The 17,187-nt window shown below is 44.1% G+C and overlaps 1 protein-coding gene across 2 annotated transcripts in view; it reads left to right on the top strand.

Annotated features, from left to right (window-relative positions):
• The window catches only part of LOC110532751 (plexin-B1), an 83,287-nt gene extending 66,549 nt beyond the window's left edge, over positions 1 to 16,738 (top strand). For both annotated transcript variants that reach the window (XM_036988824.2, XM_036988825.2), the window contains 18 exons: positions 573 to 815; positions 923 to 1,099; positions 1,332 to 1,480; positions 2,947 to 3,047; positions 3,310 to 3,527; positions 3,700 to 3,878; positions 4,018 to 4,084; positions 4,974 to 5,120; positions 5,294 to 5,462; positions 5,655 to 5,758; positions 6,872 to 6,956; positions 7,272 to 7,438; positions 7,562 to 7,722; positions 11,756 to 11,903; positions 12,113 to 12,177; positions 12,468 to 12,543; positions 12,678 to 12,752; positions 15,012 to 16,738. In XM_036988824.2, the coding sequence (XP_036844719.2) occupies positions 573 to 815; positions 923 to 1,099; positions 1,332 to 1,480; positions 2,947 to 3,047; positions 3,310 to 3,527; positions 3,700 to 3,878; positions 4,018 to 4,084; positions 4,974 to 5,120; positions 5,294 to 5,462; positions 5,655 to 5,758; positions 6,872 to 6,956; positions 7,272 to 7,438; positions 7,562 to 7,722; positions 11,756 to 11,903; positions 12,113 to 12,177; positions 12,468 to 12,543; positions 12,678 to 12,752; positions 15,012 to 15,116 (2,436 nt within the window). In that variant the 3' untranslated portion in view covers positions 15,117 to 16,738. The remainder of the gene's footprint in view (positions 1 to 572; positions 816 to 922; positions 1,100 to 1,331; positions 1,481 to 2,946; positions 3,048 to 3,309; positions 3,528 to 3,699; positions 3,879 to 4,017; positions 4,085 to 4,973; positions 5,121 to 5,293; positions 5,463 to 5,654; positions 5,759 to 6,871; positions 6,957 to 7,271; positions 7,439 to 7,561; positions 7,723 to 11,755; positions 11,904 to 12,112; positions 12,178 to 12,467; positions 12,544 to 12,677; positions 12,753 to 15,011) is intronic.
• Positions 16,739 to 17,187: the final 449 nt, after the last annotated feature.

The following is a 17,187-nucleotide window of genomic DNA, read 5'->3' as shown; positions in this document are numbered from 1 at the left end:
TCAACTCCTCTGTCTCATCTCCCTCTCCAGTTTATAAATCAACTCCTCTGTCTCATCTCCCTCTCCAGTTTATAAATCAACTCCTCTGTCTCATCTCTCCCTCTCCAGTTTATAAATCAACTCCTCTGTCTCATCTCCCTCTCCAGTTTATAAATCAACTCCTCTGTCTCATCTCCCTCTCCAGTTTATAAATCAACTCCTCTGTCTCATCTCCCTCTCCAGTTTATAAATAAACTCCTCTGTCTCATCTCTCCCTCTCCAGTTTATAAATCAACTCCTCTGTCTCATCTCCCTCTCCAGTTTATAAATAAACTCCTCTGTCTCATCTCTCCCTCTCCAGTTTATAAATCAACTCCTCTGTCTCATCTCCCTCTCCAGTTTATAAATAAACTCCTCTGTCTCATCTCCCTCTCCAGTTTATAAATAAACTCCTCTGTCTCATCTCTCCCTCTCCAGTTTATAAATCAACTCCTCTGTCTCATCTCCCTCTCCAGTTTATAAATAAACTCCTCTGTCTCATCTCCCTCTCCAGTTTATAAATCAACTCCTCTGTCTCATCTCCCCCTCTCCAGTTTGAGACGCGCTGTGCCGTGAGCAGCTCCTCTCTGATGCTGTGCCCTACGCCTGCCGTGGGGACGGAGGCCCACAGTGCCCAGGTCAAGGTGGACTTCCTACTGGATAACCTGCACTTTGACTTCAGCGCTGTGGGCAGTGGTGCTTTCAGTTACGAGCTCAACCCCATCCTAATCCCACTGAACCAGAATGACCCCAGCAAACCCTACCAGCACAAACCTGGCAGCATCATCTCTGTGGAGGTGTCTGCTACATCCCATCTCAACTACCATAACAGCTTCTGCAACAGTTTTTCAGAGCCTATGAGTGTTGTCTGTTTTTGTCTAATATCAGTATGGTTCTGAATCAGGGGGAGAACCTGGACCTGGCCATCTTTAAGGAGGAGGTGGTGGCTCTGATCGGGGATGGGGTGTGCTCGGTGAAGACCTTGACCCATAACCACCTCTACTGTGAGCCTCCATCCAAGCAGCCCTCAGTGATGGCCAGCAAGAAGCAGGAGGGCATGGATTCTCTCCCCGAGTTCACTGTACGTCCTCACTCCTTGGGTGACCACTGTTGAAATTGGAAATCAGAGAGGGCACGTCTTACATTCTGGAGGATAGTCACACCTGTAACTCTGAATGTGATGAGTAATGCTGTTGATGGATGATCTAGTGACTATAGTTGTGGTGATAGTAGGGTTGAGATGTGCGGTTGAGATGTACAGTATAAAACACATCAATCCTCCCACTCTAAAATCCATCGCTGTCTTGTCCCAGGTCCAGATGGGCAACCTGAACTTCTCCCTGGGCAGAGTGCAGTATGACACCCAGGTCCAGTCCACCTTCCCACTGGAGGCCCAGGTGGGCTTGGGGGTGGGGGCCTCCATCGTAGCCCTCATCGTCCTCATCATAGTGCTCATATACAGGTGGGTGTGGGAGTGGGGCCTCATCATTGTCCTCATCATTATGGTCCTATACAGGTGGGTGTGGGGCCTGCATCGTAGCCCTCATCGTCCTCGTCATAATGCTCATATACAGGTGGGTGTGGGGGTGGGGCCTCCTCATTGTCCTCATCATAATGCTCATATACAGGTGGGTGTGGGGGTGGGGCCTCCATCATAGCCCTCATCGTCCTCGTCATAATGCTGATATACAGGTGGGTGTGGGGCCTCCTCATTGTCCTCATCATAATGCTCAGATACAGGTGGGTGTGGGGGTGGGGCCTCCATCATAGCCCTCATCGTCCTCGTCATAATGCTCATATACAGGTGGGTGTGGGGCCTCCATCATAGCCCTCATCGTCCTCGTCATAATGCTCACATACAGGTGGGGGTGGGGCCTCCTCATTGTCCTCATCATAGTGCTCATATACAGGTAGGTGTGGGGCCTCCATCGTAGCCCTCATCATCCTCGTCATAGTGCTCATATACAGGTGGGTGTGGGGCCTCCATCATAGCCCTCATCGTCCTCGTCATAATGCTCACATACAGGTGGGGGTGGGGCCTCCTCATTGTCCTCATCATAGTGCTCATATACAGGTGGGTGTGGGTGTGGGGCCTCCATCATAGCCTTCATCGTCCTCGTCATAATGCTCACATACAGGTGGGGGTGGGGCCTCCATCATAGCCTTCATCGTCCTCGTCATAGTGCTCATATACAGGTGGGTGTGGGGCCTCCATCATAGCCTTCATCGTCCTCGTCATAATGCTCACATACAGGTGGGGGTGGGGCCTCCTCATTGTCCTCATCATAGTGCTCATATACAGGTAGGTGTGGGGCCTCCATCGTAGCCCTCATCATCCTCGTCATAGTGCTCATATACAGGTGGGTGTGGGGCCTCCATCATAGCCCTCATCGTCCTCGTCATAATGCTCATATACAGGTGGGTGTGGGGCCTCCATCATAGCCCTCATCGTCCTCGTCATAGTGCTCATATACAGGTGGGTGTGGGGCCTCCATCATAGCCTTCATCGTCCTCGTCATAATGCTCATATACAGGTGGGTGTGGGGCCTCCATCATAGCCCTCATCATCCTCGTCATAGTGCTCATATACAGGTAGGTGTGGGGCCTCCATCGTAGCCCTCATCATCCTCGTCATAGTGCTCATATACAGGTAGGTGTGGGGCCTCCATCGTAGCCCTCATCGTCCTCGTCATAATGCTCATATACAGGTGGGGGTGGGGCCTCCTCATTGTCCTCATCATAGTGCTCATATACAGGTAGGTGTGGGGCCTCCATCGTAGCCCTCATCATCCTCGTCATAGTGCTCATATACAGGTGGGTGCCGACACAGTCACTAGTCTACCAAGTATAAACCATTTCATCTGTTCAAAGTAATGCTCGGTATACTGGATGTGAGCTCTTCTGTCTGTCCATATGTCTCTCTGTCAGGAGGAAGAGCAAACAGGCCGTGAGGGACTACAAGAAGGTCCAGATTCAGCTGGAGAATCTGGAGACCAGTGTGAGGGACCGCTGCAAGAAGGAGTTCACAGGTATGAGAAAGCACCATAAGCAATGAATTCACATATAAATGTTTTATTTCTTTATTTAATTTATATTTAACCAGGTTTTTCTTGTTGAGATAAACATATATTTTTCAAGCGAGACCTGGACATAACAGCATCTTATATCTCAAAAACCTAAAGTGGACATTAATAAGGTGTTTTTTTCGGGTGTGGGTTGCATATGTTGTTGCTAAAAAGATTCTCATTCTATCTCAATGTGATTTGTTTCCCTCCCTCTTCCTTTGTGCAGACCTGATGACTGAAATGATGGACTGTTCCAGTGACCTGGTGGGTTCTGGTATCCCCTTCCTGGACTACAGGGCATATGCAGAGCGCATTTTCTTCCCTGGCCACCGGGAGTCGCCACTGAGGCGGGATTTGGACGTGCCGGAGTGCCGTAGACAGACGGTGGAGCAGGGGCTGGTTCAGTTGTCCAACCTCCTCAACAGCAAACTATTCCTCACCACGGTAACCTCAACTGACTCTGAATAAGTATGATGTCCAGTCTCTTTTGTTGTTGACTGAACTCAAACTACCTCAATGGCATTCAGACTCTAAAACATCTATAGTAATATCATAGTAATATCATAATGCATATATTTAATGCTTCTCTTTCACTGTGTCACTGTTTTGACCCCAGTTCATCCACACCCTGGAGGTGCAGCGGACCTTCTCCCCTCGGGACCGGGCCTACGTGGCCTCCCTGCTCACCGTGGCCCTGCATGGGAAGCTGGAGTACTTCACTGACATCCTGAAGACTCTGCTCAATGACCTGGTGGTGCAGTACATGGCCAAGAACCCCAGACTGATGCTCCGAAGGTGAGGTGGATGATCTGTAGGATGTTCTCCTCAGTCTTGGTAATGACAGGCTTCTTGCGAGGTCTTCTAAAGTCTGTTGTGGATGGGTGTTCTTATCAATAGCAGACACATTCATATCGAATATGATGTCCTGTTTCAGAACTGAGTCAGTGGTGGAGAAGCTGCTGACCAACTGGATGTCAATGTGTCTGTTTACCTTCCTGAGGGTGAGTCTCTCAGCCTGCCATGTCCCCATTCACCTCTCGTGTCTCCTCACTAAAGAGACAGAGAACCATGTCCCCATTCACCTCCTGTGTCTCCTCACTAAAGAGACAGAGAACCATGTCCCCATTCACTTCCTGTGTCTCCTCACTAAAGAGACAGAGAACCATGTCCCCATTCACCCCCTGTGTCTCCTCACTAAAGAGACAGAGAACCATGTCCCCATTCACCCCCGTCTCCTTATTAAAGAGACAGAGGACCATGTCCCCATTCACCCCCTGTGTCTCCTCACTAAAGAGACAGAGGACCATGTCCGCATTCACCCCCTGTGTCTCCTCACTAAAGAGACAGAGAACCATGTCCCCATTCACCTCCTGTGTCTCCTCACTAAAGAGACAGAGAACCATGTCCCCATTCACCCCCTGTCTCCTTACTAAAGAGACAGAGAACCATGTCCCCATTCACCCCCTGTCTCCTTACTAAAGAGACAGAGAACCATGTCCCCATTCACCTCCTGTGTCTCCTCACTAAAGAGACAGAGAACCATGTCCCCATTCACCTCCTGTGTCTCCTCACTAAAGAGACAGAGAACCATGTCCCCATTCACCCCCTGTCTCCTTACTAAAGAGACAGAGAACCATGTCCCCATTTACCCCCTGTCTCCTTACTAAAGAGACAGAGAACCATGTCCCCATTCACCCCCTGTCTCCTTACTAAAGAGACAGAGAACCATGTCCCCATTTACCCCCTGTCTCCTTACTAAAGAGACAGAGAACCATGTCCCCATTCACCCCCTGTGTCTCCTTACTAAAGAGACAGACAACCATGTCCCCATTCACCCCTTGTCTCCTTACTAAAGAGACAGAGAACCATGTCTCTGTGTTGTGTTATTAGGACACTGCAGGGGAATCCTTCTACATGCTGTTCAGAGCCATTAAACACCAGGTGGACAAGGGACCGGTGGACGTTGTGACAGGAAAGGCCAAGTATACACTCAACGACAACAGGCTGCTCCGCGAGGATGTAGATTACAAAACCCTGGTGAGAGCACAGCACACACAATCCCTGATGTCCCTTTACCATTAATACACATCTACATGCAAGGCTTTCTGTTGCATTACAAAGCAGAGGCTGGAAAGGAAGGAGTTGTGCAGCATGGTGAAGTAGTCCTAGTTTCAGGATAGTGGTATAATGATCCACCAATAACCTTTCAGACACTGAATGTCCTCATGCCAGCGACAGGCAACGGTGGCATGCCCCAGACGGCTCCTGCCAAGGTGCTGGACTGTGACACCATAACCCAGGTGAAGGAGAAGCTCCTGGAGCAAGCATGGAAGAGCATGTCCTTCTCCCAGAGGCCCCACACAGACTCTCTCCACCTGGGTGAGCCTCCGCTACAGCTCTCTATCATTCACTGTTCAATATGAAAAGGTGACATCCTCGTCCACCCTGGCATGCCAGGTTGACGTCACGCCAAATAACATGTATCCAAGTTAATGGACATACTCAGAATCCCTCCTTGGTCGTGTCATTTATAATGAACTGTTTCATTTTCTGTATTGTGTCCTTGATCAGAGTGGCGTGCGGGCACAGCAGGTCACCTGATTCTGTCTGACGAGGACCTGACGTCGGTGGTGCAGGGCTCCTGGAAACGCCTCAACACCCTGCAGCATTACAAGGTCAGACACAGCAGATCAAACATCCCATCACATTATATCCCTCCCTATCCCCCTTAAAGGGAAAGTTCAATATTTTGGCTATAAAGCCATTTTTTCTACTAACATGCTAGCTGCTCCTGCAGACTTTGTCATTGCGCAAACATCAGTTAGCAATGCCTCCAGAAACTACCTTGAAATTGCACACAGAGACATACAAATGGTATCCATGAATTTATCTGACTCTGGGGAAGTAGATAAAATGTGTAACAATCCCTTTAAACAGAATGACTAACTACATCACTGTAAAGTCTCCTTTTTGTTACTTTGTTAAAGATATACTTCTCCATAATGCAAACGCTGTGTCAGATTTCAAAAAAGCTTTATGGAAAAAGCACACCATGCTCTCAGGCACCAAAACAAGCCATACAGATACCCACCATGTTGTGGAGTCAACAGAAGTCAGAAATAGCATTATAAATATTCACTTACCTTTGATGATCTTCATCAGAATGCACTCCCAGGAATCTCAGTTCCACAATAAATGTTTGTTTTGTTCAATAAAGTCCATAATTCATGTCCAAATACCTCCTTTTTATTCACGTGTTTAGTTCACAAATTCAAATTCACGAGGCGCAGTCACTTAGTCCAGACGAAAAGTCAAAAAAGTTATATTACAGTTCGTAGAAACATGTCAAACGATGTATAGAATCAATCTTTAGGATGTTTTTAACATAAATCTTCAATAATGTTTCAACCGGACAATTTATTTGTCTTTAGAAATGAAAAGGAACGCAGGTCGCTCTCACGGCCGCAATCTGACCAAATTTACACTGTATCTTGGATAGGCAAAGACTTGAAAACCTACAAACCTCAGATTTTCCACTTCCTGGTTGTATTTTTTTCTCAGGTTTTTGCCTGGCATATGAGTTCTGTTATACTCACAGACATCACTCAAACAGTTTTAGAAACTTCAGAGTGTTTTCTATCCAAATGTACTAATAATATGCATATCTTAGCTTCTGGGCCTGAATAGCAGGCAGTTTACTCTGGGCACCTTATTCATCCAAGCTACTCAATACTGCCCCCAGCCATAAGAGGTTAACTTGATTTCATGATTTCACAAATGGTCTGCAGGTTCCGGATGGAGCCACTGTTGCACTGGTACCCCGGAACACCAAACACATCCACAATGACAGCCATGATTACATTCCTGGAGAGAGTGAGTCTGCACAATGACAGCCATGATTACACTCCTGGAGAGATTCAGTCTCAACTAATCTATAATCTAGGGCAGCATGGTCATAGGATAGTGTTTAGCATCAATAGAACACAACAACCACATTCAGACAATTCACACAAGATTATTTTGTTAGGGTGTGATACTGTATAACTAGCAATGGTGTTTTTCTGAAGAAACAGCCCTTCAACTGTATTATGGGGGACCTTACCTTATCTACCAAGACTAGGTCAGAGATGGCCTGCAGGCCATGCGTGTTCCTCTGACCATGACCATGCGTGTTCCTCTGTCTTACAGAGACACCTATGTTGGACGATGGGGACGAGGGAGGCGTGAAGCTCTGGCACCTGGTGAAAGCCAACGAGGAGCCAGACCTTCCCAAACACAGGCGTGGCAGCCTGAGGGAGAGAGAGAGGGCCAAAGCCATCCCTGAGATCTACCTCACTCGCCTACTCTCCATGAAGGTGCCATAATGCACATGCAACACAATCCCACACACACAGGCTCACCCACAAACAGTATTTGTAACAATTTACACTCAACATTTGCACATATTTATTCCCATAACTTCCTGCTCACCCTCCCAGGGCACACTGCAGAAGTTTGTGGATGACTTGTTCACAGTGATCCTGAGCACTAACCAGCCAGTTCCCATGGCTGTCAAGTACTTCTTTGACCTACTGGATGAGCAGGCTCTGCAACACAACATCACAGACTCTGAGACCATCCACATCTGGAAGACTAACAGGTAACAACTCAGCACTACTACTGGTTCATTTGCTTGCAAACACTGAAGTGTTTCATATATTTTATAATAACAGCAACCAATACAGATCAGGGCCTCGTCATTGAAGGAAAGGTTCACCCATTTTGAATGTTATATTGTTTTTGTGCATCTCCGAGTGATGTTCTATCTATTCTCTGGGTCATTTCACGTTTTCATGTGTATCTGAGTTATTGACGTTCAAGCAGGCATAAATCCGGCCGGTACCACGAAGCACCGAGATAAAGTCTCTCTCACTACACTGGAAGTTAATAGGAATATGACTTTTAGATAGTGAAAACATCTATCATACATGTCAGATTTCAAGACTGCCCAATGTTCTCAAAGTCAGTGTATATGTGGAGAAACTTCTATTTTTCTCTAAAGTACGTAATGTTACGATTCCAAAGCTATACGATACTACAGATAGCAAGTTAATTCAAATCAAATCAAATGTTATGAGTCACATGCGCCGAAAAAAACAGGTGTTAAACTTACAGTAAAATGCTTACTTACGAGCCCCAAACCAACAATGCAGTTTTAAAAAATATGGATAAGAATAAGAAATCAAAAGTAACAAGTAATTAAAGAGCAGCAGTAAAATAACAATAGCGAGACTATATACAAGGGGTTACCGGTACAGAGTCAATGTGCAGGGGAACAGGTTAATTGAGGTAATATGCACATCAAATCAAATTAAATTTATTTATAAAGCCCTTCGTACATCAGCTGATATCTCAAAGTGCTGTACAGAAACCCAGCCTAAAACCCCAAACAGCAAGCAATGCAGGTGTAGAAGCACGGTGGCTAGGAAAAACTCCCTAGAAAGGCCAAAACATGTAGGTAGAGTTATTAAAGTGACTATGCATAGATGATAACAACAGAGAGTAGCAGTGGTGTAAAAGAAGGGGGATGCAAATAGTCTGGGTAGGCATTTGATTAGGTGTTCATGAGTCTTAGTGCTTGGGGGAGAAGCTGTTTAGAAGCCTCTTGGACCTAGACTTGGCGCTCCGGTATGACTAGGGTGGCTGGAGTCTTTGACAATTTTTAGGGCCTTCCTCTGACACCGCCTGGTATAGAGGTCCTGGATGGCAGGAAGCTTGGCCCCAGTGATGTACTGGGCCGTTCGCACAACCCTCTGTAGTGCCATGCGGTCGAAGGCCGAGCAGTTGCCATACCAGGCAGTGATGCAACTAGTCAGGATGCTCTCGATGGTGCAGCTGTAGGAACTTTTGAGGATCTGAAGGCCCATGCCAAATCATTTTAGTCTCCTAAGGGGGAATAGGTTTTGTCGGGCCCTCTTCACGACTGTCTTGGTGTGCTTGGACCATGTTAGTTCGTTGGTGATGTGGACACCAAGGATCTTGACGCTCTCAACCTGCTCCACTGCAGCCCCGTCGATGAGAATGGGGACGTGCTCAGTCCTCTTTTCCTGTAGTCCACAATCATCTTCTTTGTCCTGATCACGTTGAGGGAGAGGTGGTTGTACTGGCACCACACGGCCAGGTCTCTGACCTCCTCCCTATAGGCTGTCTCATCGTTGTCCGTGATCAGGCCTACCACTGTTGTGTCGTCGGAAAACTTAATGATGGTGTTGAAGTCGTGCCTGGCTGTGCAGTCATGAGTGAACATGGAGTACAGGAGGGGACTGAGCACGCACCCCTGAGGGGCCCCTGTGTTGAGGATCAGCGTGACGGATGTGTTTTTACTTACCCATTCCACCTGGGAATGGCCCGTCAGGAAGTCCAGGATCCAGTTGCAGAGGGAGGTGTTTAGTCCCAGGGTCCTTAGCTTATTGATGAACTTTGAGGGCACTATGGTGTTGAATGCTGAGTCATTGAATAGCATTCTCACAGGTGTTTCTTTTTTCAAGGTGGGAAAGGATCTTCTGTGGATCTGTTTGGGCAGTATGCACATTGGAGTGGGTCTAGGGTTTCTGGGATAATGGTGTTGATGTGAGCCATGACCAGCCTTTCAAAGCACTTCATGGCTACAGGCGTGAGTGCTACGGGTCGGTAGTCATTCAGGAAGGTTATCTTAGTGTTTTTGGGAACAGACGCTATGGTGGTCTGCTTAAAGCATATTGGTATTACAGACCCGGACAGTACACGTCCTGGTAATCCGTCTGGCCCTGTGGCCTTGTGAATGTTGACCTGTTTAAAGGTCTTACTCACATCGACTGCGAAGAGTGTGATTACAGTCTTCCAGAACAGCTGGTGTTCTCATGCATGTTTCTGTGTTATTTGCCTTGAAGCGAGCATGGTAGGTTCGTGTCACTGGGCAGCTCTCGGCTGTGCTTCCCTTTGTAGAATGTAATGGTTTGCAAGCCCTGCCACATCCGACGAGCATCAGAGCCGGTGTAGTACGATACAATCTTAGTCCTGTATTGACACTTTGTCTGTTGGATGGTTCGTCGATGGGCGTAGCGGGATTTCTTATAAGCTTCTGGGTTAGAGTCCCGCTCCTTGAAAGTGGCAGCTCTAGCCTTTAGCTCAGTGCAGATGTTGCCTGTAATCCATGGCTTCTGGTTGGGGTATGTACGTACGGTCACATAGGGGACGACGTCATCGATGCACTTATTGATGAAGCCAATGACTGATGTGGTGTACTTGTCAATGCCATTGGAGGAATCCCAAACAGTCATGCTTAGCATCTGCTTAATCAGACTTTTTCATTGATCTAGTCACTGGTGCTCCCTGCTTTAATTTTTTATGGAATCAGGAGGATATAATTATGGTCAGATTTGCCAAATGAAGGGCAACGGAGAGCTTTGTATGTTTCTCTGTGTGTGGAGTAAAGGTGGTCCATAGTTTTTTTTCCTCTGGTTGCACATTTAACATACTGATAGAAATTTGGTTAAACAGATTTAAGTTTCCCTGCATTAAAGTCCCCGGCTACTAGGAGTGCCGCCTCTGGGTGAGCATTTTCTTGTTTGCTTATGGCGGAATACAGCTCATTCAATGCTGTCTTAGTGCCAGCCTCTGACTGTGGTGGTATGTAAACAGCTACGAAAAATACAGATGAAAACTCTCTAGGTAGATAGTGTGGTCTACAGCTTATCATGAGATACTCTACCTCAGGCGAGCAATAGCTCGAGACTTCCTTAGATATCGTGCACCAGCTGTTATTTACAAAATACATAGTCCGCCGCCCCTTGTCTTACCATATGCCGCTGTTCTATCCTGTCGGTGCAGCACATAGCCAGCCAGCTGTATGTTGATAGTGTCATCATTCAGCCACGACTCCGTGAAGCATAAGATATCACAGTTTTTAATATCCTGTTGGTAGTTTAATCTTCCGCGTAGATCATCTGTTTTGTTGTCCAAAGATTGCACGTTTGCTAGTAGAATGAAAGGAAGTGGGGGTTTATTCGATTGCCTACGAATTCTCAGAAGGCAGCCCGCCCTCCGGACCCTTTTTCTCCGCCTCCTCTTCACACAAATCATGTGGATCTGGGTCTGTTCCCGAGAAAGCAGTATATCGTTCGCGTCAGCCTCGCCAGACTCGTTAAAGAAAATGATTCTGCCAGTCCGTGGTGAATAATCGCAGTCCTGATGTCCAGAAGTTATTTTCGGTCATAAGAGACGGTAGCGGCAACATTATGTACAAAACAAGTAAAAAAATATGTTACAAACAACGCAAATAACCTACCAAAATAACACAATCGGTTTGGGCACATAAAACGTCTGCCTTCTGCTCCATCTTACTTACATTATTATTACAATTATCTCACATCTCAGAAAAGATTTGTAATGTTGAAGTTCTTGTTGAGGAAATTTGTGCTAATGTTAGATTTTTAAGCTTGCACTCAATAGAATCCCATTCACTCCCACAATAGCCCAGAATGCACCGGGTGGCCCATTGACGTAGCATGGGCAACATTACCCATCTTCTCGAAAGTACATCTGCGATTGCGAATGTTAGACTACACTCTGTGAGGCACATTGGTCTACGGGTTGAACATGGTGAGATTGTAGACTCCTAAATTGATTGAGCTACTTGTTTGTTTTCCCACCAGTTTACCCCTGAGGTTCTGGATTAACATCCTGAAGAACCCTCAGTTCATCTTTGACGTTCAGGCATCAGACCACGTGGACGCTGTGTTGTCTGTCATAGCACAGACCTTCATGGATTCCTGTACCATTGCAGAGCACAAGCTGGGCAGGGTGAGACAAACACGGAGAGGAGACATTACTGAGAAGGTTAAGGGCCTGGGGGAATGGAAGGTCTAGCAGAAATGAAGGGAGAGTAGAGATGCCAGGGGGGATTGAATGAAATAAAGAAGAATAAAGAGAGAATACGAGAGCATGCAGGTTCTAAACACTCATGGAACCGTACTGTGTTTTGAGTAGAACATTTTATTTTTTCCTTCTAGGACTCTCCTATCAACAAGTTGCTGTATGCCAGAGATATCCCACGGTACAAGCAGATGGTAGAGAGGTGAGAATATGACCCTGGGCAAGGCAGAGAGGGCACAGCCAATCTGTCAGTGCCATGGAGCGGGCTCACTGAGCATGCAGGGATTCTTCTGGGGAGAGTCTGTCGGCTTGGCAGCACACACCACTGCCGTAGCTATATAGGGAACTCATGTCAGAAGAATTGTAATGTATTCATTTGCATGAAATTGATGAATTAGTGTTGTATGAGACATGGATAGCATATGGATATTATGGAGGGTGCAATAATCTCAGATTCCCATTCCTTCACTACCCCCCCCCCCCTCCTTTCAGATACTATGCTGACATCAGGCAGACCATTTCTGCCAGTGACCAGGAAATGAATTCTGCACTTGCAGAACTGTCTCGAGTATGTTACATTTACTTGGTGCATGTTTTGAGGTTAATATTGTGCTGTAGGTCTTAGGTTGTTTTTCTATAGATCACGTAGAAGTTCTGTACCAACAAAGTTTTACTGAGTATTTCCACCTTCTTTCTTTACAGAATTATGCTGGCGAGGTGAACTACCTTGTGGCCCTGCATGAACTGTATAAGTACATCAACAAGTACTATGATCAGGTGAGTCCTCCATTTCTATCCATCGAGGCTTTTCAGCCCCTTCCTTGTAATTTCCATTAGATGTTAAGCTAACTGAGATAAACAAAAGCAATTGTCTGTCTTAATGTAACTGTCCAGTGTTTCCATATTTCTCTAATATGACCTATAATTAATTACAATATGAGTGAAATAGTTTTTCTTCCAAATAGTTTTGATTAAGTATGTTAAAAAAGAAGCGAGTAGACCGTTGAGAATGACATCATGTTCTATGAGGAAATAGCAAGCATTTTTTAAATCGGTCTGTTTCAGATATACATGTTTTTCAATTTATGCATTGGCCACAAATAAGAGTATAGGATGAGTCAGCAACATTATTTGGGTATGAGTTAACAGAATATTAACTTCTAATCAATAATGGCTTTTGATCGTCTTGAATGGCCTTTTCTATTCAAAACTTTGGAAGCTTTTAACTTTCCAGCGGAAATAATACATTTAATAAATAATATTGTATAAATATCCTAAAGCAAAAATATACACAAAAAAATACATTATTGGATTTTTTCAGAATACTCAAAAATCTCAAGTTATACAATTAACGTGGAATAATCAAAATAATGGCAATAGGAAAAAAGGAAAAGAATAACTAATGAATTAAAGCCTTTAAATGGACCACAAAAAATATGGAATATTTAGGATGCTTAATAAATGGCCATAAACAACACATATATAAAGATAATTCATATTGTTGAGTAATGGAATAAAGTTGAGATTTAATTCAATTGAATAATATTCCCCAAAATCTTATAGGTAGAATAAACCTCTTTAGAATGGCTGCCAAAGTTTTTGTATACATTTTCTGTATTCTTTTTGGTAATAGCAATTATCCCACCGAAGACATTCTGTAAAAAAGTATACTCGATCATTATAGACTTTATATGGGCACATAAAATTCTTAGAATAAAAATACAAGTTTTACATCTTCTTAAATCTGAGGGTGGTTTTAACCTTCCAAACTTGGAATTGTATCAACTCGCTACCCAAGGCTTTGACATGTGACATATAGTTAAATGCACTAAAGAGGAACAACGGGTACATGTTTAAGATGTGCATGCTCATCCTCAGAATCTTTTTACGTGTCTATTTTCGGAGGACAGAGCTAAGAACATTAACAACTTCATAGTTAAGAACACTATAACGATATGGAAGAAAATGAAAAATACGAGAACCAATATCAATCCCTAGAAACACAACCTTACGGAATAATCCTTGGATAGCTTTACAGAATGAATCCAGAAATAGGCCCACATGGAAATCAAAAGGCATAGAAACCGGAATTTACTTGGTAACCGAAAATACATTTTTTTCCATGACAGGATTAAAAGTCATTTTTGACTGACCAATGTAGATAGTTTCAAATACATGCAACGTAAAAGTTACATATCACGAAATTTCGATTTGAAATCTTTTGGACATCAGAGCAACCTTGAGGGAAGCTTATTTGAGTCAGAAAAGGATGTTCATATGAAAGATCTACAAAACCTTGCAGAGACCATATCCACCTGACCATCTATTAGAAAAAATATATATAAACTGTTGGAAACAAGATTTAAAAAGAACTGATGTTGGCATAAAATGGAGGGAAAGTTGGAGCATAACTAATGAAATTACAGTTAACGCAATGTACGCTCCAGTATGAACGAATGTACAGAATGAATTATGCATAAGACAAAATTCACAAATTATACAGCACAAAGGCTGGAAAAGTCTAAGACTAATAATGACTGAATAATCCATTCTTTCTGGGAATGCCAGAAGCTAGAACGTTTGCTGTTGGAAGTATTACAATATAAACTTACTTTTAATCCATCAGTCTGCATATTTCAAGACATGACATATAGGGTGTAGTGAGATACACAATGATCTGGACGATTCTCTTCTCATCACTCATTTTGAAAAAAATGTATACTAAAAACGTGGAAGTCAATCAATCCCAATCATTGACACAATGGAAACATCTACTTATGTATTATTTAAATATTGTAATAGCATGGACGACTGAGACAAAAAGTCGCAAACAATAATGCACAAGAGATGGGGGTGTGAGCAGGCTGGTCTGGACAGATGAGATGTAGTCATTGTTTGTATGTGTCTGTAAGTTGTCGTTCGTATGAGTTTGTTTTTGGAGTGTAAAAAAATGAAGGGGAAAAATAAAACATTTAAAAAAGTGAGATTTTCACTGGACAGTTACTTGAACCTGTTATTGGTACTCCCTCCTCCCAGATCATCACTGCTCTAGAGGAGGACTCTACAGCTCAGAAGATGCAGCTGGGATACAGGCTCCAGCAGATCTCGGCTGCCGTGGAGAATAAAGTCACTGACCTATGATGACAGAGTGGCCCTGAGACAGGGGACAGGCCGTGACACTGAGATGACAGAGTGGCCATGAGACAGAGGACAGGCCACAACACTGAGATGACAGAGTGGCCCTGAGACAGGGGACAGGCTACAACACTTAGAAGAAGACAACAGCTGAGATGAGTAGTCCCAAATGAAAGAAATGTGTGAAAAGGAGGAAGACACAGTGAAATGAACATACAGGGTGTGATTTCATACAGGGTGAGACTTTCCTCTCCTTTTGGCAGACTGAAAGAAGGAAGATGGTTGAGGGGCACTCAGTAGCCACGTCCTTGTGGAGTTCCTGATCATAGATTCTCCTGATGAGCTGCACAGGACATTTCCATGGCAACCTGACTACATTTTCCCGCTAATGCTCAGTGTGTAGATACATAGACATTATTCTGAGTAAGTAAGCAAAGTGCTGTTGAACTCTCTGCATGGCTGCAGAGTCTCTGCAACAGGAAGTCAGTCTTACTGGGAGGAAATTGATTTATGAAGCTTACAGCACTGGAGAGAACTGAATAGCAGTTAGTGCATTGACGCTATTGTCATCGAATGCCTCCTGATTCTTTGAATCACATTTTCTAAGTCTTACTTTTTATTAAATAGCTAACATTTACAGACATTGTGTGATGTTTCTGACAAGCTCAATGAGAGATAGTATTGTCTTCACTCCCATCAGTGTTTTTTGGCTATACACAAATGTAAGTGTTTCTGCTTCATGTAGTAACTTTGTCCCTACCTGTCACCCAGCATTGAAATTCTGTATGATTTGAATGTTCCTTGCCAATATCATGTATAATCTAGGCTACAAGCAATTGTTGTGCATTTCTAAAGGCAGTTCTATGTTTCCCTATAACTACAGTAGCCAAACTGATTGTGTCTGACCTAATGCTTAGATTATGATAGACATCTCTATCCAAAACCTCCAGAGACACATCTCAGCTGCTTAATGTTTTATCCCCAGCACTGTGCCAGACCACACTACACATTATCTTTCAATGGCAGACCAGAAGGTGCTCTCACAGATTTCGTGAGTAGCAGGAGGTGGTAATCAAACACAACCATTCATAGAACTAAATGTGGTGGAGTTCAGAAAATGCCTGGTTATCATGCAAAAGTTTAGATTTAGTTCATTCTGACATTTTGATTATTCAGCTATCTGTAGTTGTTCCGGCTCGCAGGTTTTTCCTCACTGGTTATTTGGAACAAATCACGATTTAGCAGGGTGTAAGCATCTTTTGAAATTTGAAAAGGCAGGGGACATTTGGCCCATAGATTTGACGCGAAACTTGCAGAGTGAGTGGGGTGGAGCTACCGCCCTGCATCCTCTCCTTGTTCAAGTATCTTTTCTCATACAGTACTTTATGAAAGTATTTACAACCCTTAATTTTTTTCCAGGTTTTGTTGTTACTTTTTCCACATTTTGTTGTGTTACACCCTGAATCTTTTTGTCACTGGCCTACACACAATACCCCATAATGTCAAAGTGGAATTAAGTTTTTCGAAAGCTGAAATGTCTTGAGTCGATAATTATTGAACCCCTTTGTTATGGCAAGCCTACATTTTCAGAAGAAAGTTCAGAAGTAAACATTTACTTATAAAAGTCACTCTGTGTGCAACTATAGTGTTTTTTTGTATGACTATCTCATCTCTGTACCCCACACATACAATTATCTGTAAGGTCCCTCAATCAAGCAGTGAATTTCAAACACCGATTCAACCACAAAGACCAGGGAGGTTTTCACAAAGAAGGGCCCCTATTGGTAGATGGGTAAAAAAAATAGACATTGAATATCCCTTTGAGCATGGTGAAGTTATTAATTACACTTTGGATGTTCTTTCAATACATCCAGTCACTACAAAGATACAAGTGTCCTTCCTTACTCAGTTGCCAGAGAGGAAGGAAACTGCTCAAGGGTTTTACGATGAGGCAAATAGTTACAGAGTTGAAATAATGGCTATGATTGGAGAAAACTGAGGATGGTTCAACAACATTTTAGTTACTCCACAATACTAACCTAATTGACAGAGTGAAAAGATGGAAGCCTGTACAGAA

This window comes from Oncorhynchus mykiss, chromosome 9, assembly GCF_057628025.1.
Source record: "Oncorhynchus mykiss isolate SJ-2025 chromosome 9, ASM5762802v1, whole genome shotgun sequence".
Classification (NCBI taxonomy): Eukaryota; Metazoa; Chordata; class Actinopteri; order Salmoniformes; family Salmonidae; genus Oncorhynchus; species Oncorhynchus mykiss.
This window is presented reverse-complemented; position numbering and strand designations above follow the sequence as displayed.